The 23,970-nt window shown below is 46.9% G+C and overlaps 1 protein-coding gene across 3 annotated transcripts in view; it reads right to left on the bottom strand.

Moving 5' to 3' along the window:
• FPGS (folylpolyglutamate synthase) overlaps nt 1-23,970 on the bottom strand; it is a 295,989-nt gene that overhangs the window by 120,759 nt on the left and 151,260 nt on the right. For 2 of the 3 annotated variants that reach the window (XM_078646658.1, XM_078646659.1), the window contains exon 5: nt 148-262. The exons of the other annotated variant lie outside the window; for it this stretch is intronic. In XM_078646658.1, the coding sequence (XP_078502784.1) occupies nt 148-262 (115 nt within the window). The remainder of the gene's footprint in view (nt 1-147; nt 263-23,970) is intronic. 3 annotated transcript variants of the gene reach the window in all.

The raw sequence follows: 23,970 nt of genomic DNA, 5'->3' as shown, positions 1-23,970 counted from the left end.
TCCCTCGCAAAGCGCCCCTACCTGGGCTTCCCTCGCAAAGCGCCCCTACCTGGGCCTCCCTCGCAAAGCGCCCAATATGCTAATTTACCAGGGTCACATCTGGTTGGATCACAGTATCTGCTAGTAATCCCTGGCAGAAAGTCTTACCTGAGTCTCCTCTAGACTGTTGTAAACCTGCCAGAAGTACTTGCTAAAGAGCTCTTTTCCAATTGGCTGTCCGTTTATTCGGATTCTCTCTCTCACCTGAACCAAGTGTGGAGAACTGTAGACGGGTGAGACAAAAAGGAAAATGTTACTTACCCAGTCAGCATCTGTTTGTGGCATGTAGTGCTGTAGATTCACATGCTCAGCATAAGTCTGCAACTAGTGTTGGGCTTGGAAGTGTGCACGTTGCTTTTCTTCTACTAAGTCTAAGTTTTACTAAGTAAAAAGGTGTAGTGACTGCTCCTCTTGCTTGCAACGCACTTGGTCCCTGACTCCGCCGTAAGGTCGTTTTTGCACGGTCATCTCACTAGGATACATCATCCTTCACACTCCTTCCTCAACAACCAAAAGTGAGTAAGGATGGAGTGCGAAGGAGGATGTGTCCTAGTGAGATGACTGTGCAAAAATGTGATGTTTAATGTAGATAATCGCAACTAACAATGGTGTCCAGGGAGGAGGGTGGGCGCATGTGAAACTACAGCACTAAATGCCATAAAAAGTAACACTTTCCATTTGATGGCATATGTGGCTGTACATACATAAGCGTAGCATAGACTGTAAAGACTGTGGGTTGCGTTTGCTTGAACTAATGTTCGTAAAACCATCTGGCCCACATTGGCTTGTTGACGAGCCGTAACATCTACACAGTAATGTTTTGTAAATGTGTGCGGTGAAGGCCATGTCGCTGCCTCACATTTGTCAGCCGTGGGTATATTACCTAGAAAGGACATAGAGGCCCCCTTCTTTCTAGTATTGAGCGCCTTTCGAGGGATCGGTAGAGTTCTTTTAGCTTTAGAGTGATAAGTTTGGATTCATTTTACAATCCAACGTGAAACGGTTACTTTAGAGATGGCCCTACTTTTATGTGATTTTGAGAATGCAACAAATAGTTGCACTTTCCTGAACGATTGAGTTCTGTGAATATACATGAGAGCGCTTTTCACATCTAGTGTATATAAAGCTTTTCCCACAACTGAATTAGGCTGTGGAAAGAATACTGGCAATTCAATAGACTGATCTAAGTGGAACTGTGAGGCCAGTTTTGTTTAATAAATGTAGGGTTGGAACGTAGTATAAGTTTATCACTATGAAGTTGAAAGCATGGTTCTTCTAGAGTTCGTGCCTGAAGGTCAACTACACGTCTGAGTCACGTGACTGCAGTGAGAAAAGTAGCCTTCCTTGACAGGCACTGTAGAGGACATGTGTAAAGGTTCAAATGGGGGGCCATCAAGCTTGTTAACACAACATTGAGGTTTCACGCTGGTGTCGGAGGAACTCCAGGTGGATTAACACTTTTGAGACTCTCTAGAAAAGCTTTAATGACAGAAATCCTGAATACAAAAGATTGTTCTTGGTTTTGGAGATATGCAGCAACCGCCACTAGGTGCAGTCTTATGGAAGTGAAGGATAACCCTGAAGTTTGTTAATGGAGAAGGTAACAGACAACGTCTTGAGGCTTTGCCGATATTGGGTTAATATCCTTCGAATGGCAACAGCAAACAAATATTTTCCCCTTTGCAACACAGCAGGCTCGAGTAATGGGCCTTCTTGCCTCTAAGAATATCCATGCACTGCTGAGGTCGAGTCAAATAACCAAATTCAAAGACCTCAGGAGCCAGACTGCAAGGTTCAGAGATCTGGGGTTGGGATGTCTTACTGCTCCCTGTTTTTGGGTTAGATATGGGAAGTACCTGGAGAGGGACTACTGATGAGAGCTCGAGTAGTGTAGTGAACTATGGTTGTCTCGCCTATGTGGGAGCCACTAGGATGAGGGTGAGACGTCAGACGCCGTTTGCAAATCACAAATGAAGCAAAGGCAGAGGTGGAAAAACAAAAGCAAATATCCCGACCAACTCATCCACAGTGCATTGCCCTTGGACTGGAATGCTGGAAGCAAAGTTTGCAATACAACAAAAACAATGCCAGCGCTGATTACTATTCAGAACCTATTTCCTCAAAATGTATAGGCCGTACACATTTGAAAACTCATTAGTAGCTCTTTATTTTTCGGTTTTGATATATCTCATTAAAGATTTCATACACATTTTTTATGAAAAAGACAATAACAAAATAATTTGGGGACAAGGGGACTAATAGAAAATCACACAGTCACTCATACATACAACCATATTTCCTGTTCCACTACATACCACTCACAACCCACCTGCAAGGTACATACACACACATTAGGTAATTAAAATAAACCAATGGAGTAGCACATGGTCTGCCGAAACACCAATTAACATAAGAAATTCTATCAAATGCATCACAGATATAAATGGGCCAAGACGCCCACGGGTATAAGTCGCGCTTTATAAATGGCAAAAACATAAACATATCTGTGATACATTTGATAGAATTTCTTGTATTTCATGTGCTACTCCATTGGTTTATTTTAATTACCTGATGAAGATCCCCAGTGGAACGAAACGCGTTGGCTGATGTCCAATTTTACCGACTTACTTCTAAAAAGAGACACTCTGAACACACTTGGTGACAACGGACTTTTTTCTTGGTGCACCTTCCTTTCTCTATAAGGACTATCTGGTTGCCAGTAGAGCTTAACTGCGGCAAGTTCTGGAAAGGACTGCACAGGACTTTGAATGCTCTTAAAGATTGGGGTAGATGTGCTGAACCTTAGTCTGCCGCTGTTGGTAGTGTTTTTTGATCTCACTCTTGACTACTATTTTACCCGCCGATCTTGCCGCAAAAAATGTGAAGCCTTGAATGCCGTTCCTGCTTGGGGAAAGGTGTGAAGCACCTCCACCCAAAGCAGCCTTCGTCCCCGACCCACGAGAGCACAAGAGCTCCCACCTCAGGGGTCAGAAACATGTCGGTGTGTGGCAGGCTGGTGCAGACCAGAGAGTTGGTGTGTGGCAGGCTGGTGCGGACCAGTCCTCTGCACACCAGAGAGTTGGTCGTTTTTCAGGAGGCATCTCTAAGATGCCCTCTGAGAGCGTTTTGTAATAAATACACCACTGGCATCAGTGTGGGTTTATTATGCTGAGAAGTTTAATACCAAACTACTTCGCATTCAATAAATCCGTCATGGAGCTGTGGAGTTTGTAATGACAAACTCTCAGTCCATGCACTCAATATGGCTCCACTGCACTTACAATGTCAGAGAATGGGCACAGACACTGTAGGGGGGCACTGCTCATGCAGCTATGGAGCACTTGTGGTATGGTGCACCGTGTCCTAGGGCTGTGAGGCCTGCTAGAGGGGCGACTTACCTGTGCCACAGGCAGTGGTTGTGGGCATGGCACACAGGGGTGTGTGCTATGTCGACTCTTCAGCTTTGGCTGCACCAAAGCACGGTCTTCAATGTCAGTGTGACTGTTTGGTGAGGGGCCTCGGAGGGTGGCACAATACATGCTGCAGCCCTTAGAGACCCTTCATGGTCACAAGGTTCTTGGTACCACTGGTACCATTTACAAGGGACTTACATGTGGGTCAGAGGTGTGCCAAATGTGGAAAAAAGTTTTTGGGGAAAGAACTCAGGTGCTGGGAACCGGATTGGCACTGACCCAGTGCATCAAATATCAGGCAAAAAGTGGAAGGATGGTAACCATGTAAAAAGGGGCTCAATCCTACACTGGTTTCTTGTATTGTACTGAAGATGTTGAAGGAGCCCCTCCAATTCGTCCCAGTGTGCCCGGTCATAGCAAGAAAGAAAACTGTTAGACCTGGCATCATTGGCATGAGTCTCTCCTCCATTTTTTTCTGTTTGCCTCCTCTGTTTACGATGTTTTGCTGGACAATTGCTTTGGGCACTGTGCCACTGCTGATCAGTGCCACCGCGCAAGTGCTCCCTATGTTAAATTGGTACATTAATTGGATTCCATGTTTGGCTTATTTGGTTTACGGTCAGTCCCTCGTATAGTGTACCAGGAGTGCCAGGGCTTGTAAATACAAATGCTGCTGGTGGTCTTGCAGCACTGGTTGTGCCACCCACAGAAGCGGCCTAGTAAAATATGTCCAAGGTCTCCCATGCGTGCAGTCTGGTACGGTCATGCTCACTGCGCAAGTGCACCTACTTGCCAGTCCCTAAAACCTTCCCTTAACTTCATGTTAGTCACCCCTATGGTAGGCCCAAGGGCAGGGTACATTGTAAGCATAAGGTAGGACAAGCCCGGATGTGTGTGGCATGTCCTAATAGTGAATTACAGCTATTTTCGTTTTTCACTATTGTAAGGCTACCTGCTCCCATTAGGCCAGAATGGGCTGCTGGAATTATTACACTATATAATCCTAACAGACTCGGAGAGCATGGTAGAAAGTAGAGTTTAGTATCCCTGAACTCAGAATTTAATAATGCATCCTTTAGGATGGATGGTTTTTAGATTCTGGGTTTGAAACTAGCACTTTTAGAAAGTGACTAGTTTCTTGTCTAACTATCTACCGGTCTCTGCTGGTTCTGGTGTGCGTGTGACAGGAGCTGGGTGGCTCCAGAGGTTCGAATGGGTCAGTGTGGGGTGAATGAGGCATTTGCATTTAGAGTGGGGGAAGAGTAGTTCCTGATAGCCTGCCCTGCCTGACAATACTGGCTCCACCTCCTGCCGGGCGACTGATGGCCCTGCTCCTGCCAGTGACAATACTGGCTCCACCTCCTGCCGGGCGACTGATGGCCCTGCCCCTGCCAGTGACAATGCTGGCTCCACTTCCTGCTGGGCGGCTGAAGACCCTGCCCTGCAGAGTGAATAGGCCAGGTGCCTCTGCCCGGCAACACCCACAACAAACCCAGGATGGGGCAAATCTCCCTGCATGGACAAAGGGATCATAGCAGAAAAGGGGTATAAAAGAAGGACCCCTGAACCAAACAATTTAGATCACTTCTGACAAGGAAACCTGAACCAAGGACAAGAAGCCTGCTGATCCAAGGACTTGCCTACCCCTTCTGCCAGAGTGCTGTTTGCTGGGGGGAATCCTGCAGTTGCTTCCTGATTTTTGCCAAGGAACAAGGAGAGAGGAACCAAGTGTGTACTCTCAAGCTTTGCCAAGAAAATCTCCAAGGGCTGGAAGCGTGCCAGTCTCCTGTTGAAGTCACAGGGTTAAAGGACTTCACCATCTGCTGAATTGCTTACTACTGGGACGTGGTATTCCAGTGCGCTGAACAAAACCAGCAATCACGCCGACGCCGCCGAATCCAGTTGACATCGTGAGTACGACCCCAGTGTCCTGCACCTTCGACGGCGGTCGCGCGGGCCCCATCGATGCCAGTAGCGACACCAAGAGTAGCGAGTTCGGCTCCAGCTCCAAGTGATCCCCGTCTCGACGTCGCTGCTGATCGCATCGACGCCGCAGCCCTTCGACGCCGTGAGCGCTGCTCACTCTTGCAACGACTACATAGACAACGACGCCGCATCCCGCTATGCCACCGTGAGCGCTGCTCCGGCCCGACATCTCTCGACGCCGCTGATCGCCCCGACTCCGAGGCTCGATCGACGCCGATACTTCGACGCCGTGGACCATCGTTTTCTTCATTCTCAAAGGAACTGTGTTTAGGGGGGGTCTACCTTGACTCCGGGCTCGACGTAGCGCTCCTCGCGGTCGACGCCGAACCTTGGGAATAGCTTTGCCTCGACGTCGTGTGACTCCTGTGGGGGTTACTTTGTTGCCAAGACCTGTGCTTTAAGAAGATTTACCTTTGTTGCTAAAGAACAGTTACTAAGAAGAAACGTTACCTGAACTATTATTTTTTCCTTCCAAAGAGTATTTATTGAGATTGTGGTATATTTTTGTCGTTATTTGGTCTTGTGCTAAGCCTTATATAAACATCCTTATTTTTATAATACCTTCTGTGTTGTGTCCATTTGTGGTGTATTCACTTTATTACTGTATGTGGTCATAAATGCTTAACACACAGCCTCCAAGATAAGCCTGTCTGCTCTGCCAAGCTACCAAGGGGGTGAGCAGGGGTTATCTGAGTGTGTGATCCCCTTGCCCTGACTAGAGGAGGTGGGTCCCTATTTGTCAGAAGTGTATACCTCTGCGAACTAGAGACAACCGATTCTAACAAAAACCAAATGAGCTGGCTATTCTCCATTGGTTGGCTGATTGTGCGGTCACTTCCCCATAGCACCTATCTTTCTTGCCCCCTTATCTTGTGGAGGTGTGTCTCCAGACGTTTGTGAGTTCGCCCGCTTTCTTGCTGTGGCAACTATTAGAGATTCCGGTGCTAGTTGACCCTTATGTATGTTGGGTTGGTAGGGGACACCTTACTTTTGTTATCCACTCGCACTCTAATAAACCGCGCTTTGGTTGCATCTCTTATCATACCTTTAAGCAGGGGCAGGTATCGTGCAGAGCGTCGAGTGAATAAAAGTGTCTCGAATGGAAAATCATCCTCCACTGGTTCGGTGTGTAGCTGAGCCTTCAAAGCTGCTCTACCCATGATCTCATGGTATGTTGTAGTATCAACTGGAGGAAAAGGTGTCACCGCATATAGAACCAGATCTGTGTATGCTGGTGGGTCTGTCATACGTGTCCCAAAAGTCAACTTGAGGGGGAATAGTGTGTTGGTTCCAATCATCCCCGTGGTACTCCGGGCCCCCAAGCAAATTAACAGACCCCTCCGGGGAGTAGTATGAATCTGCAGGAGATAACGGTGGTGGGCAGTCTGCCACTGGTGGTGGACTGGTGGCCTTGCCCACATTTTTTTGTGCTTCGGTGGGCAAGGGCTCTCCAAGGCTTCTTTAAAACAACTGTCCCTTTGTTGGATTTTCCTTGGTTTTGGGGGATGTATCCATGATTCTACTGGTGCCATGGTGAATCAAGTTTTTGCCTGGCATCAAGATGTTTTTGCACATGTTCCAGCACCAGCTCGACAGTTTCGGAGCTGGCATTTTGTGTTGCTGAAACATCGGCACGTCAACCCTGGTTCATAACCCTGTTGGAACGGTTAGGTTCTGAAGCGGCTTTCAGCGCCGATGGTTTCGATACAAAGTTGTTCTGGTCAGATGAACTTGGATTTTGTGCAGAGGCGGACAAAGGTTTCAGCGCCAGGAATCTCGATTCAGATTCTCGACTGGAGGACGAGGACTGGTGGGCATGGGACTTGCTGCATCAGCCCCGGGGCTAGGCATTTCCAGTAAGCTGTTCGGTGAGGATCATGGCCAGAAGGCAGGGGTGGCCAGTGTGAGGGCTTTAGTCAGTCCAAACTAAACTGCCGACCCGATGGAATGTTGTTGACTGTGGTAGGGAATAAAGGAGGGAACAGGACTCACAGTTAGTCCCGGGGGAATGTCCTGGATTTTAAGTTGCGACTCTGAACTGTTGCCGTGCGAGAAGGAGGCCTCATCCACTGCTGAAGCCTGACTGTACATCTCATGGCGGTACTCTTCAGATCCGTAGAGTCGTCAACAGTGCATCTGGATATTTCAAGGTGTCTTGCGCACCTTTTGTGCAGTGTTTTCTTCAATTGAAAGCACTTCCATGCTTCGCGGATGGATTCTTGATGGTCCGGTGAAAGGCACAAGTTACTCACCAGGTATATGTTGGTGTTAGAAGGAAAATGCTACTTACCCAGTAAGCATCTGTTCTTGGCATGCAGGACTGTAGAATCTCATGCTTTGCATAAGATCGCCATCTAGTGTTGCGTCCAGATGTTTGCATTTTGTTTTTCCCGGAAGAAGTTTTCCTAGTCACGAGGTAGGGAGGCGAAGTCGCTTCTTATCGAAGCAGTTAAATCCAAAAAGCCCATCAGGACCAGGGTGGCCAGAAGACACTATTCCCTTTGCCAAAAAAATGCAAAGAAGGAGTGGGAGGACAATTACTGGCAGGACCTTTTGGCAGCCAGTAAAAGGAGAGACGCCAAAGGCTTCTGGGACTTGGTGGGAAATAGGAGTCGTCCTGATGATACACTCAGGACCTGTAGCATTAATCCCCAGACCTGGCTCACCCATTTTCAAGCACTCTATTCAGCCATCGAAGGCCAGCTCAATGATCCCTTCATTCTCCCGCCATACACCCTAGACAGAGACCTGGCCTTGTTCTCTGTACGGGATGTTACTAACCAGATTAAAACCCTGGTGCCACTAAAAGCTGCTGGCCCGGACGACCTCCCAGGAGATATCCTTCGAGCCTATGCAGATGAATGGGGGTACTGATTTCGGACCTTCTCAATGCAATTATTATGGGAGGTGCTGTCCCAGACTCCTGGAAAGGGGCCGTGGTAGTACCAATTTTTAAAAAGGGGTGCAGGGAACTTTCTGGGAACTATAGGCCCATAAGCCTAATAGACTCGAGTCAGAAACTGGCGGGGAAAGCGATCTTGGGGAGAATTTTAGAATGGGTGGATGACAACCACATCTTGTCCGATATGCAAGCCGGTTTTCGGTCAGGTACCGGAACTATAGAACAAGTGTTTAGGCTTATGGTATTGTATTGGAAGGTGGTGGAGCTAGGCAAAGGCAGTCTTTACCTGGCCTTTATAGACCTAAAGACTGCCTTTGACCTGGTTCCGAGGGAGGAACTCTGGAGGGTGTTGCACGGCTTAGGGATGCCCCTGTACATACTTAACCTGCTCATCAAACTGCATAATGCCACCTTTGCCCAGGTTAGATGGGGCTTACACGGGGAAATGACCGATAAGATCAGGGTCGAGAGGGGAGTGCGGCAGGGCTGTGTGTTGGCTCCCACCCTATTTTCCCTTTATATTAATGGGGTGGTAGAGCACCTGCTAGGCGAACCAGCAGATGCTCCCACTCTGGGAGGCGTAAAAATTCCAACACTACTGTTCGCGGACGACACCCTCCTCATCTCAAAGACGCCCCAAGGCCTTCAGAAACTCTTGGATCGCTTCCAGCACTTTTGCACCACCAGAGGCCTTGTCATTAACGTGGACAAGACTAAGTATTTAGTCATGCACCCCCCCCGCAAACTGGGCCGTCCCCCTGTCCTGAACTCAACCCCCATTGAAAGAGTGGCTGAATTTGACTACCTGGGAATCCGTCTAAGTGACTTAATGAACTGGACCGCACACATCAACAAAATGTTAATTGGCCACAAAAGGGTTGGAGGGGCCCTACTCAGGGAGTACAGCAGTTCTACCAAACACTGCGTTGCCCCACTGATCGACATCTATAAAGCACGAGCTGTCTCCGCGTCACTCTACGGAGCTGAACTGTGGGGTCAAGGCAAACTGGACTCCCTGAGCAAGGCCGAGAACAAATTTATCAAAGACCTCCTTGCTATCCCGTCGAGCACTCCAACAGTTCCGGTGCTAATGGATGTAGGCTGCAAAGCAATTGGGGATCAGGCACGACTTCGTCCTCTCCTGCTTTGGGCCCGCCTGTGGAGGGTTCCGGATCTAAAACCCTACGCTGACGGGTTAGCAGAGGTGATGCGCTCCACTGGTTGGCGGAAGATCAAATGGCTCAGGGCTACCAACCAACTTTTAAGGGACCTAGGCTTGGAATCCTGTTGGCTTACCCGCTCAGCCCCCCCAAAGGACTCTAAAAAAACTGTATTGGGAATGGGTCTCCGCGAAGCGCACTAGTAACCAGCAGCACTGCAGCCTTTCTGCTCATAAAAGATGTTGTTGCGCTTGAGCCTTACATGGACCTAATCACCATCGCCATGGACCGGTCCCTGTACATTAAATTCCGATTAGGAACCCTACCCCTCGCCGACCTTTGCTCCAGGTGGAACAAGTCAGAGCCTGCATCACGTTACTGTGCCCTATGCCCTGACAAACCAGAGACTGTGCCACATCTTCTATTTGAATGTCCGGACTATGGGCGCCCTAGATCACGATGGCTCAAACCAATTTGCAGAGAATTGGGCACCCGCCAGTACACAGTCGCCCTTCGGATACTTTTAACTAATACAGCCCCCAACATTGTTTGTGCTGTCTCTAAATTTTTTAAATGGGCTTGGTTGATTCGACTTAAAAGACTGGCCGTATCAATTTAATGCTGTTTTAGATAATTTATTCTACTTAACTGTGATCTTATTCTTTTTAAATCTAAATGTACAGTCTCCCTTTCTCGACATGCTGTTTTATCTTTTGTAATGCTTTTATGATATATGCATATCGAAATAAAGCAATCAACCAGTAAACAATAGAACTACAGCAATTGCAGGTACCCGGGGAGGTGGGTGGACGCATGAGATTCTACCGCTCTACATGCCAAGAACAGATGCATACTGGGTAAGTAGCATTTCCGTACGAGGCAGGTGAGCTGTAGATCACATGCTTTGCATAGACAGCAGTCCTGTAACTGGTGGAGTGGTCTGGAATAACATTTTAAGTACTGCCTGGCCCAGTCTAGCTTGTTGTCTTGCTAACACATCTACACAGCCCACTCTGCCACCCCAGTTCTGACATGGCTATATGCAAATCAGTCTGACCCTGTGCCTCCTGGGAACAGTCCAGCCCGAACTGCCAAGCCATGCCTTCCCTGGACCGGAAACAAGCTTCTGAGGACCGGTTTCTGGCATTCCAGCCGTCTTCAGCCTGGCTTGTTTGAATCCAGTGGCAAAGTCAGTTCCCTCGGCACTGCACCTAAAAAACCTGAAGGAAAAGAGAAACGCCTACTTCAGGAAAATAAAACGCTCAAAATCAGCCTTCTCCAGCCTCCAGCTCGACCAAGCAAAAAACCGCCCGAAAAAACTGTTTGAGCTAAACAGAACACAATCAAAGGAACAACCCCAACCACTCAACACTGTGCGCGAATCACCCTCCTGTGAAGACTTCGCTGCTTTCTTTATCCAAAAAACTGAGAACATAAAGAGTGATCTCCTCATTGACGCAAGCCTTTACCCTAAACCTCACTGCATAGCACCCACTGAATTAAAAAACAATGCTACATGGTCTTCCTTTGACACCTATTCTGAAGAAGAAATTGGCAAATTGCTCAGCACCTTGAAACCATCCAATCACCTCACGGACCCCCTCCCTGCTAACGCTGTGAAAGACTTCACCCCGTTGCTCCTTCCACTCTGGACTAAAATTATCCACAGCTCACTTCAACAAGGAACCATCCCTGACTCCCTCAAAGTTGGACAAGTCACTCCCTTACTAAAGAAACATACAGCCGACCCATCTGATCCAAACAACTACCGTCCCATTACCAATATTCCCACTCTAGCCAAACTCCTGGAAAAATGCGCACAACTACAATTGACTAAACACATTGATCAGTTTGATCTCCTCAACCCTCATCAATCAGGCTTCCGAGCAGGACACAGTACAGAAACTGCTATGACTCACATTATTGACGACGCCCTTCAAATCCTAGATCAAAACGATACCTGCCTCCTCATCCTTCTTGATCTCTCCTCAGCATTCGACACCGTTAAACATGAGAAGCTACTTGAACTTTTAAACACAAGAATGGGCATATCTGGGACTGTTCTCAAGTGGTTCACTTCCTTTCTACACAACAGGACGCAGAAATTCAAGAACAACAACCTGATATCCTCGCCAATACCTGTTTCGTTAGGTGTCCCCCAAGGATCCTCCCTATCCCCAACTTTGTTCAACCTAGTCATGGAACCTCTCACCACCTTGCTACAAGCATCCAATGTACACTTTCACATGTACACCGATGACACCCAACTCTATCTCAAATTACAATCCCCCAAAGACATTGTACTCCTGAACTCAACGATCAGAAACACCCAATCCTGGCTCGCAGATAATCATCTCAAACTCAATGCTCTGAAAACAGAGTTCCTTCTGATCTCCCCTCCCGAGAAGATTTCCACCACTCAAACTTGGCTAAATCACCTAACTGCACTCAATGTCCAACCGACCATCGTGGACTCAGCAAAATCATTAGGCATAACACTCGACACCAACCTCAACATGCAGCAACATATCAGCAAGGCAACTAAGGGTGCGAACTACCAAATCAATACCCTGAGGAAACTTAAACCTTTCCTCCCAGCCAAAGACTTCCAAACCGCAGTACAAGCACTAGTCATCCCTCGAATAGAATACGGCAGCATCGCCCTCTGCAGTCTCCCTCTAACTTCTACCGCACCCCTAAGAGCTTCTCTAAACGCTGCAGCGAGACTCATCACTGGGTCAAAAAAGCACTCGCATATCTCCCCTGACTTTAAATCTCTGAACTTGCTGCCTTTTGAAGTCAGAATACATTTGAAAATCGCCCGCATGACACACAAGGCTGTACACCTGAGCTCACCCGGATACCTCACCCAGAAGCTGACAATCTCTGGCGGTTCTAGAAACACTAGAGGCACAAATAATCTTCTGCTAAAACCTCGAAGATTCCGGAAGGAAAAAACGTATAAACGCTCCTTCTCAGGAATGGCACCCAGGATCTGGAACTCGCTCCCTCCTGAAACCAGACTCATCTCCTCCGTCGCACTCTTTAAGAAAGAAGTAAAAGCTATCCTCATAGCCAAATACACTTGATCTATTAACGTGATTCTTAAAGTCTCTGCACCGATCTGTATTATTTGCTCGATCCCTTCGATGATTTGTATTACTTTTTTTTTTTATTTACTCACCTGACTGTCTATGCTCACACTTATGTATTATTTGCATTATTAATGTACCTGCTTTACCATGCTCCCTCATATACCTGATATCTGCAAAGATCTTGTTCGCGCTATATAAAACTTTCAAAATAAAATAAAAATAAAGTGAGCAAGGGACTCACGTCTGAGCATACCCTGCCACACTTATGGCGGCCAAAAGCGGTACAAAAGGGGGTGGTGATGGACGGAGCATCTGAACCAATCAAACACTCACACCCAGTCAAAAGATCTGGGTTTAATCCATCACCGTTCTTTATCCCACTCTGCCACCCCAGTTCAGACATGGCTATATGCAAATCAGTCTGACCCTGTGCCTCCTGGGAACAGTCCAGCCCGAACTGCCAAGCCCTGCCTTCCCTGGACCGGAAAAAAGCTTCCGAGGACCGGTTTTTGGCATTCCAGCCGTCTTCTGCCAGGCTTGCTTGAATCCAGTGGCAAAGTGAGCAAGGGACTCACGTCTGAGCATACCCTGCCAACTTATGGCGGCCAAAGCGGTACAAAAGGGGGGTGGGCTACAGAACGGTGATGGATTCAACCCAGATCTTTTGACTGGGTGTGAGTGTTTGATTGATTCAGATGCTCCGTCCATCACCGGGGTGATGGACGGTACATACAGACAATACAGCAGTCTCCCCGAAGCTTTGGCTATCCTGTAACTGGTGGAGTGGTCTGGAATAACATTTTAAGTACTGCTTGGCCCACATTAGCTTGTTGTCTTGCTAACACATTACACGGTAGTGTTTGGTGAATGTGCGCGTTGTGGACCCTGTCGCAGCTTTGCAGATATCAGCAATAGGGATATTCCCTAAGAAAGCCATAGTAGCCCCCAGCTTGCGAGTGGAATGTGCTCTAGGGGGTACTGTGAAATGAAAATGAAATGAACATGGGTTTTGTAAAGCACAGATAGTTGCCCAGAGGCGTCCTAGCGCTAACTGCTAACAATTAGTCTCAGAGGGGCATTAAACTCAAAAGGAAACAAGCTATTTATTGAACAAAAAAGTTTTCAGTTGCTTCCTAAAAGAAGTAAGGTCCGAATTGGACCTTAGATAGAAAGGCAGACTGTTCCACAACTTGGCCGCATTCAGGGAAAAGGACCGACCTCCTGATCTAGACCGTTTGATCTTTGGCACAACGGCAAGTAGAGCATTGGTGGACCAACGCGGTCTGCTGGGTACATAGGGAGTGATTAAAGGGAGACTAATTAATGGACCGGATTCCCAGAAAGATTGATGGGCAAAACGGAGAGATTTGAAACTGATCCTTTCCCTCACCGGAAGCCAATGCAGTCTTATCAGTCCAGCTTTTACAGAGGTCCTCCGAGGGATTTGAAGCAATGTCCGAGCTGCACAATTTTGGATTATTTGTAGCTTTTTTAATGTGAAATCTGGGGCCCCAAGATAGAGCGCATTTCCGAAGTCTAACCTCGAGAGAATTAGTCCCTGGATCACAGTTTGTCTTGCCTCAAAAGGTAACAACGGAAGGATCTTATTCAACATTCTAATGAGGCCGAAACAAGTGGCAGATAGTACAACGGCCTGATAGTCAAACGTCAAAGACTTATCCAACCAGACACCCAGGCTCTTGATGGCATCCCTGGGGACTGGGGGGGTGCCTAGGCAGGCTGGCCAGATCTGGTCAATTGTAGATGGAGCTAGATGTCCCAACATCATGACCTCTGTCTTGTCTCCATTAAGTTTGAGACAAGACAGGGTCATCCACCTACTGACCTCGCTCAGGCATCCCATCAAGTCTGCTGTGGGTCCCCAGCCCGCGTAAGAGAGACCACCAGCTGGGTGTCGTCCGCGTAGGTCACGATCTTAATACCATACGGACGGACGACCCCAGCCAGCGGTCTCATAGACGTTAAATAACGTCGGGCTTAATGAGGACCCCTGTGGGACTCCACAGTCTAAGGACCTGCTTGTGGAAATGGTCGCTCCCTCAAAGACCTGGAATTTTCTGCCGGATAGAAATGAACAGATCCACTCCAATGCTCCTCCTTGTATCCCAATCTCCCGGAGGCGCTGTATCAAGATTGTATGATTTACAGTATCAAAGGCGGCACTTAGATCGAGGAGGATGGCTGCCACCGATCCTCCCCGATCCAAGATGCCCCTAGTTTCCTCCAGGACCGCCAACAGAGCCGACTCCGTCCCATGCTTGGGGCAGAAGCCAGTCTGCGAGGGATCAAGGAGACTGTTATCCTCCAAGAAAGTGGTCAGAAGGTTGTTGATATATTTCTCTAGTAACTTACTAGCCCAGGGGAGCAGAGAGATTGCACGATAGTTATTAAAATTATTAATGCTCACATTAGGCTTCTTAGCAAGTGCCTTCACCCTGGCTTCTTTCCACTTAGCGGGAACTGTCTTGGTGGAAATTGAGGCATTAAGTACCTTCAGCATAACCGGAAGGATAGTCTCACTAACAGTTCTTAAGAAGCGAGGAGGGGCCGGATCGCCGGGGGAACCCGATTTTACCTGGGTCATTAGAATGGATAATAGGTCCGACTGCAGCAGAGGAAAATTCTCCAGCACAGGTGATACATTGTTTATCACATCATGTCTGGGGTAACCAGGGGTAATTATTGAGTTCTTTGATTGAGTGACTGGAAAGGTAGAATAAATACAATCTATTTTGTTAAAGAAATAATCTGCCAGCTCATTACAGCGAACTTGTAAGGCGTCGCTGTTTATAGGAGGCTGGGGAAGGACAGTGAGATTTTTTTATTATCCTATATATTTCCTTCAAGTTGGACCTAGCATTCTTAATCTGTTGTGTGTAATGCTGAAATTGAGCTTTCTTAATCGCTAGCTTATAATCTCTAATGGATTTTCTGTATACAGCTTTGTCCAGATCTACGTAGCCCAAACGCCATTTTCTCTCCAACCTCTTGCACTTGCGTTTGAGCTCCCTAAGTTCCATAGTGTACTAGGGGGCTGACGTTCTGGATCTCTTATTCCGCGATTTTTTTACTGGGAGAATAGTGTCAAGTGACTGAATTATCCAACTATTAAAGGTGTCATTAGCTACTGTGGGATCAGTATTAATCGGAGGAATTGTGGCTCGAAGCTCCTGAACCCACTCATCAGTTGATAGTTTGGGCCAGTCTCGTGCCTCTCGAGAGCCTGTCAAAAGAACAGGCGATTTTGGGATACCCCAAATTAGCGGGATGAGTTTATGATCAGTCCATGGAAGAGTTGTAGAGGGCTCTATCACTAGACCTGGGCAATTACTAAATACCGGGTCCAATAGATGTCCTTTCATATGTGTAGGAGAGGAGACAAGTTGGATTAGCTGTAGTGCAGATAAGCCGGAAATTAATTCTTGGGCGGCAAGGTCAGCGGTATCTTCAAAGTGCATATTTATATCACCCAACAGCGTGAAATTGGCCGATGTAATGGCCAGATCCGCAATTGTTGAGGGCACAGAGTCTAGAAACTGTCTGACCGAGCCAGGAGGGCGGTAAGCCAGAACTCCAGTAAAGTTTATATTTGGTGATAGTTCAGGCTAAACGACACGCTTTCACAATCCAGAATAGAGGTGGAATTACATCGGCAGGTGTAACTATCTTTAAACACTATAGCTAAGCCTCCTCCCTTTCCTGAGGTACGGTCTGTTCTAGCTATTTGATATCCCTGAGGTAATGCTTAGACAAGGTCAGGTATAGACGACGCGGTTAGCCACGTCTCCGTGAAAAAGGCTACATCCGGATTGAGCTCTTCGAGTAGTAGGGAAATTTCAGTTTGATGCTTGGGCAGCGATCTACAATTTAAAAGAAACATTTTAAAAAGTGAGAGTCCTTTTGCTTAACACATTTGCATACATTTAACAATCCACCTAGCAAAACCTGATTTGGAGATAGGATTGCCTTTGTGAGTTGGTGCAAAAGCTACAAAGAGTTGTTTGGTTTTACGAAATGATTTTGTTCTTTCAGTGTAATACAAAAGAGCTCTTCTGACATCTAAGGTATGTAAAGCTCGCTCTGCAACAGAGTCAGGTTGAGGGAAGAACACAGGTAATTCAACCGACTGATTTTTGTGAAATGCAGACACAACCTTAGGTAGAAATTTGGAGTACGAAGAACTACTTTATCTTTGTGTAACTGGAAAAAGGGTTCTTCTATGGTTAGTGCCTGAAGTTCACCCGCTCTCCTCAATGAAGTGATTGCACGGAGGAAAGCGGTTTTCCAAGTGAAGAACTGAAGTTCACATTTGTGCATGGGTTCAAAAGGTGGATCCATTAACCTTGTGAGGGCAACATTAAGATTACACACGGGGCCGGTGGAAGTTTTGGCGGTATTGCCCTTTTTAGCCCTTCCATGAAAGCGTTGATAGGTCATCGAAATAGCGATAAATGCTGCCTATTGTGAAGGTAAGCTGCTGGGGCAGCAAGATGCAGTCTGATGGATGTATAGGCCAATGCGGACTGCTGCAAGTGTAATAAGTAGCACGATATGTTCTGTATGGAAGCATCAAGGGGGTTGATGTGATTTTTATTGCAATAGATAACAAGACGCTTCCATTTGGCTGCGTAGCAGGCCCTTGTGGCAGGCGTTCTGGCCTCTCTCATGATGTTCATACAGTCTGGTGGAAGGTTGAGATAACCAAACTCTATGACCTCAGGAGGCAGATCACAAGGTTCAGCTGTTTGGGATCTGGGTGTCAGATTTCTCCATGGCTCTGTGAGAGGAGACTGGGAGTTAAATATAATTTTTGGTGTGGTACCAGAGAGAGAGTTCCAACAGGGTTATGAACCAGGGTTGACGTGCCCATGTTGGAGCTACTAGTATAAGCGTGAGTGATGCTTGCCTTGAGTTTCCGAACCACTGATGGAATGAGTGGAAGAGGCGGGAAAGCATCTGCAAATACCCTGACCAGTTTATCTATAGAGCATCGCCTTTGGACAACGGGTGTGGATACCTGGAGCCGAAGCTTTGGCATTTTGTGTTTTCGTGTGTTGCGAACAGGTCTATGTGAGGGACTCCCCAAGCTTGGAAGTATGGGTGGAGAACTTGAAGGGCAACGTTCCCACTCTTGTATTTGATGCCTCCGTCTGCTGAAGAGGTCCGTAATCAGGTTGACTCCTGGGAGGTGTTCCGCTAGGAGATAAAGTTAGTGGTGAATGGCCCACTTCCATATGTCCTGGGCTAAATGGGACAGTTGGAGAGAGTGCGCCCCCCTGTTGTTTTTGTACTTAATACATAGCTGTCATGTTGTGGGTTCAGACTAACACAGCTTTGCCACATAGGTGATCTTGAAAGGCTTTGAGAGCTAGAAAGATTGCCAGGAGCTCTAAGTGTTTGATGTGAAGCATCTTTTGCTGGTGACTACTGTGTGTTGTTGAAGATGAGCTCCCCAGCCAGTGAGGGACGCGTCCGCTGTTAGCACTGTCTGTGGAATCGGGTCTATGAACGGCCACCACTGCAGAGCACAACGAGTCCAGCCGCTTACCAACACTAGATCGGTTAATAGACATTAAGACTGGTTCCGCTGACTGGCTAAACACTCATGACATGGACGCGTGCAGCCTGGCGTGGGAAACGATCATGATGCAAGATGCCATCATTCCCGGCAGCTGCATAAACACTCGAGCTGGAAGTGACTGAGTGGGTTGAAATTTGAGAATGAGTGCTTGAATGTTTCGAATTCTGGCTGCATTGGGATACGCTAGAGCCTTCTGAGTATCTAGGGCGTCTCCCAGGTAATCTTGAACTTTGTTTGGCTGAAGATGTGAATTTTAACACATTGAATAGAACCCTAGCTGTTGAAGCAGCTGAATGGTTACTGAAGTGTGCTTGCGACATTGATGATATGTGCTGGCTTTGATGAGCCAGTCGTCCAGATAGGGAAAGGCATGTATGCTTTGTCTTCTGAGATGCGCAGCTACTAACGCCAGACATTTTGTGAAGACTCTGGGGGCAGTGGCGACTCCGAATGGGAGCACTTTGAATTGGTAGTGTTGACCTGCTACCACAAACCTGAGAAATTTGCGGTGAGCAGGATGGATTGGAATATGAAAGTAGGCGTCCTTTACATCTAGAAGAAAGGAAATCGCCTTTTTGCGAAAGAGGCAGTATTTTTTGCAGTGTTACCATGTGGAAGTGGTCTGACTGTATGTAAAGGTTGAGTTCTCTGAAATCCAGTATGGGTCTGAGAGAGCCCTCCTTTTTGGGAATCAGGAAGTAAAAGGACTAGACGCCTGACCCTTGATGTTGTGGTGGTACGGGCTCTCTAGCTTGTTTTAGTATTCGGGATTGTACCTCTTCTTTGAGAAGGTATAGGTGATCCGGTGGAAGTCTGTGCAACCTTGGGGGAATGTGTGGAGGAGTGTTGATGAACTCCAGGCAGTAACCAGAACGGATATTTTCGAGAACCCATTTGTCTGTTGTAATGGACTGCCACTTTGGTAGGAATTGTGACAATCTTCCCTCGACAGGTGTTAGGTGGTCGGGGGAACTATGGGCAGGTCACTGTTTTGAGCTGGATGGGGAGGTACGTATAATTGCCTCTATAGAAACCTTTGGAACCTGAGGGATGGGTATTGCCCTTATAGGTGGACACAGTGTCTGAGGAAGCATTTTTAGATCCTACATAAAGGAGCGACGAAAGAACCATGCCCTCGTGGAGACTGACGTGCTCCCATGTATTTACCCACTTTGTTTCCTTCTTCATTTTAGCCAAAGTAGTGTCTGCCACCGTTCCAAAAAGGTGTTCCTTGTCAAAGGGCGCGTTTAAAATGGAAGTTTGAACCTCCGATTTGAATCCGGATATGCACAGCCAGGCATGTCTCCTTAAATGAACACTGGTGTTTACAGCTCTGGCAGACGTTTCAGAAGCATCTAATTTGGTTGTTAGAAATTAACTGTCCCTTACGAATCAGGTATTGCGCCTTTGATTTGTGTTCTTGAGGGAGAAACTGGATGAGTTGCACCGTTTCATCCCAGTGTGTGCGGGCATAGCGTGCTAGTAACACTTGTGTATTGGAAATTCGCCAGAGGTGAGCAGCCTGGGTAGCTATCCTTTTCCCTAATGCATTAAGGAGTTTTTACTCTATCTGGTGGTGGTGCGCCTCCAGTGGTCTGGGACTTTATCCTCTTCCTTGCCTTAGAAACTACGAGTAAATCTAATGGTAGTTGATCCTTTATGTATACTGGATCTGATGGGGCAGGCTTGTATTTTTTATCTACCATCGGGGTAAGGATAAGTGCCCTAACAGGATCCTTAAAAGTGTCTACATGTCTGGTCATGCCTTTCAACTTGGGCAACGTGTGTAGATTTTTGTGTGTTTTGTAGAGTCTCAAAGAAAATCCTCCTCAAGGGATTCTTTGTGTAGTGGGACTCCATGGTAATTAGCAGCCCTACTTAACTCAACAAACCCTACACTTTCATCTGGTGGAGATAGCTTGGTAGGATATATGTCCAGGTTATCAGTGGGAGAATCAGTATTATAGTCATCACACACGTCCCCAGGCTGATCGTAATCATGGTTATCCCCATCCTGTTTGTCAGGTGTGTGGTGGTGAGTGCTCAGGTGAAGTTGGCACAGGTATAGTCTGGGCTGGTGAAGGAGGGGAAGGATTTGTTCCAACAGTTCTCTTTTTCAGTGGTATGTGGTATTCCTCTTCTGTAGTAGCACCTCTTTTTAAAGTCACTTTAGTGGTGATATGTCCAGTCTTTGGGTGTATAACCAGGATTTTCTGTTTTGGATCCGGTCCGCTGGATCACCGAAAACATTTTTGGGTGACTTGGGCGTCTCCGCGTATTTCGGTTCCGAATGCTTTGGCGCCGATGATTTCTTGGCCAGGGTTTTCAGATCCAAAGTTTGTTTCTGTGCCGACGGAGAATGTTCGGTGCCAGACTTCTTCTTCAGCTCCGAAGTCATTGGCTCGTTGCCTGATTTGGCATGGGGCTTTTCAGAGCCGGAAAGCTTTTTAGTATGCTTCGGTGCCGAGCTCGAAGGCGGGGCTTCAGAAGCTTGTTCTCGGCACCCACTGGAGCCAGAGGGCACAGGTTGGTGCGGGCCGCCTTCTTTGATGAAAGTAGAAGGTGGGGCGAGGTAGGGGCTGTACTCACGGTATGTTGTCCCTGCGGGATGTCTTCATCCTCATCGGAGCCATCTTCTGAAACAAAGAGGTCTTCCTGTTCCTCATGGGCTCCGATGGGTTTGTCGCCTTCCTCCGCTTCCGACTGAGGTCCGAAGAGGTCCGGAATGGAACCTGGTTGTTGTCTTTGCATGTCATGTCATCTGACCCGATAATCGCCAAGAGTCTTTTTGGAGTGGAAAGCTCGGCACGCCTTGCAGTGGTCTTCTCTGTGGTCGGGTGACAAACACAAATTGCACACCTCGCGTGGCACCGAGGACAGAACTAGAAAGGAGTTTGTTCCATCGACTGCAAGCCAAACCAGGGGCTAGGCCGAACAGCCTATCACGAGCTTTCCGATCGAAGTTTTCTTCAGGAAATTACCTTCCGCAAAGAAAAGGGAACGCGAACGTAAACAATACTGTCGAGTGGGAGTGGAATGCACGCCGAGAAGGGACTAAGGATCAACGTCGAACCTGGGCGCAGCGAGATACATCCGAACCCGATGTCGGAAAAAACAATCTGAAGATGGAGTCGATGACCATGCGCACTATCACCTAAGGGAGGAGTCCCCTACCTTGTGACTAGGAAAACTTCTTCCAAGAAAAACAAAGTGCAAACATCCGGACCCAACACTAGATGGTGATCTTACACAAAGCATGTGATCTACAGCTCACATGCCTTGAGTTTCGGGTATGCACCCAAGCCAGGCAGAACCCACCACATTAGTCAGGGCAAGTCAGTTATACACCAAAGTTCACCTGTGCTCACCCTCTGGTTCATTGCCTCTGATAAGCCTTCCCGATCTGCGCCAATGTGTAAAGCGTTTGCACAGCATACTAACACAGCAACATAATGATCACAAAAGAGACTCCACGTAGGATTATGCAAAAATACACTGCATTATTCATATAACAAGATCAAAATGACATGAAACATAAATAATGCAATTATTTAGATAGTACTCGTTACCCTGATTACTAAAGGGCTAAAACCAACATCCTCCATAAATACTTTGCAGGCAAAATAGCGTTATGGTCAATGACATGGATTTTAATACCAACATAGGACACAGTGCACTCCTATGCGTCAGAAGGTACATTCCTGGGAGCCCTGAGGACACAATGGCTTTTAGAAACCAAACGTTAGGCACAGGAACACCATCTGCGTGCCTACTATACGGTATTATTTGGGAATATGGTTACGAGACAACAAACCCACTTGGGGATTAAACACTGTGGCAGTTCGGGCTGGACTGTTCCCATGAGGCACAGGGTCAGACTGATTTGCATATAGCCATGTCTGAACTGGGGTGGCAGAGTGGGCTAAAGAACGGTGATGGGTCAAACCCAGATCTTTTGACTGGGTGTGAGAGTTTGATTTGCTCCAACGCTCCGTCCATCATCCCCTTTTGTATCGCTGTGAGCTGGAATCAGGCACATCACAAGGTCTTTGTTATCCCCAAAACCTTGGGGAGAACTGGGGGGCAAGAAAGCAAGCCCTTGGAAAACACTTGGGTGCACATGGGGAACAACAGGATATACAATACTAAGCAGGGTGACATTCCCGCCTGTAGCCCGCAGGTCAGCACAACAAAGCAAGTAGCTCCAATAGCGGTTCCTCCTGGCAGCCAGCAGTCCTCTGGCAATGTGCAGTTTGGAAAGCCAGCAGCTTCTGTTACAAGTCACACAAAGTGTCAGAAAACATGGGGTCAAAACACCTATACTTACACTAAAAAATTTCTTTGATCAAGTGGCGACTTCAAAGGAACCCTTAAAAGTGAGCAACAATCCCATTCAACTCAGCCTGGCTCCAGAAATCAGTAGGGGGTAAATCCGCCCTCTGTGCAAGGATAGGACACAACCAACACAAATGTAAAGTGTGAACATCCTCTACCTCTCCCAGCCCAGGAAGACAACCAGTATACAGATAAATAAATGCAGATGTAACCCTGTCACACCCTGCTCTTCCTGTGCTGTGGGTGTCTGGAAGGTATGCACAAGGTGTAGCTGTCACCCAGAAGTGGATTGGAGTCAGGCTGCAAAGTACAAAGAGTCATAAGCAGAGAGAAATGCCCAAAAGTGGCATTTCAAAAATAGTAACGTGAAATCCAACTACACCAGTATGTAGGATTTATCGCCATAATTCTAAACATATCAAACATGGTAATGCCACCACCTTCTGATCAGGAATTACACTTAAAAGTATAAAAGGAAATTCCCAATGCTAGCCTATGAGAGGAGTAGGCCTCACAGCAGTTAAAAGTAAAATAGGATGTTTGTCATTACAAGGACAGGACTCACAATAAAGACACATGTCCTACCTTTCACTTACACAGCACCATACCCATAGGGCTACATAGGGTCTATCTTAAGGGTGACCTATGTGCCATAACATGGAGTCCGTAGACTATGGTACCTTTTACGACATGACTTGCTTCCACTCAATTTACTCTTAGCAAAATGGTATGGGGGATCTCCGTTATGCAATCTTTGTAATATTGCTGTACAGGATCGTAATCACGTCTTGTTTATTTGTCCTGCATTGCGCTTTTTGCGCCATAAATGGTTAAAACCAATTTGTTTACAATTAGGAATTGTAAATGCAAAAATGTTCTTCCAAGCACTTTACTGCCCTCCAAATGAAATGTTTTGTTGCAGAATTTTTAAATTTTTCAAAGGGTTCTTAAATATTTATTAATGATGCACAGGGAGATGTGGATGATTGCTTTACTCGCCGATAATGTAGTGTTTTTTCTTTTGTTGTATGTTGCTATTCTTCAACTATTTTAATTGTATAATGGTGTGTTTAATTTTATGTGGCCCTCTTTGAGAGCCAAAACATAATAAACTTTTTTACTTTTGCCATAACACGGGAGTTTAAAGCTTAGAAAGTAGTTTTAAATGCAAAGTCAGTGACAGAAAATGGTGCATGCAGGCCCTGCAGTGGTAGGCCTCACACCGGTTAGATGGGCTACGTCTGTGGGTGGCACAATCAGTACTGCAGACCCACTAGTAGCATTTAACTTACAGCCCTGGCACACTCCGTGCACTTAATTAGGGACTTGCAAGTAAATCAGATATTCCAAACAGGTGTAAACCAATCATAGCATGTTTAGGAGACATGCACTTTAGCACTGGTTAGCAGCAGTAAAGTGCCCAGAGTCCGAACACCAA

This window comes from Lissotriton helveticus, chromosome 5_2, assembly GCF_964261635.1.
Source record: "Lissotriton helveticus chromosome 5_2, aLisHel1.1, whole genome shotgun sequence".
In the NCBI taxonomy this organism is placed as follows: Eukaryota; Metazoa; Chordata; class Amphibia; order Caudata; family Salamandridae; genus Lissotriton; species Lissotriton helveticus.
This window is presented reverse-complemented; position numbering and strand designations above follow the sequence as displayed.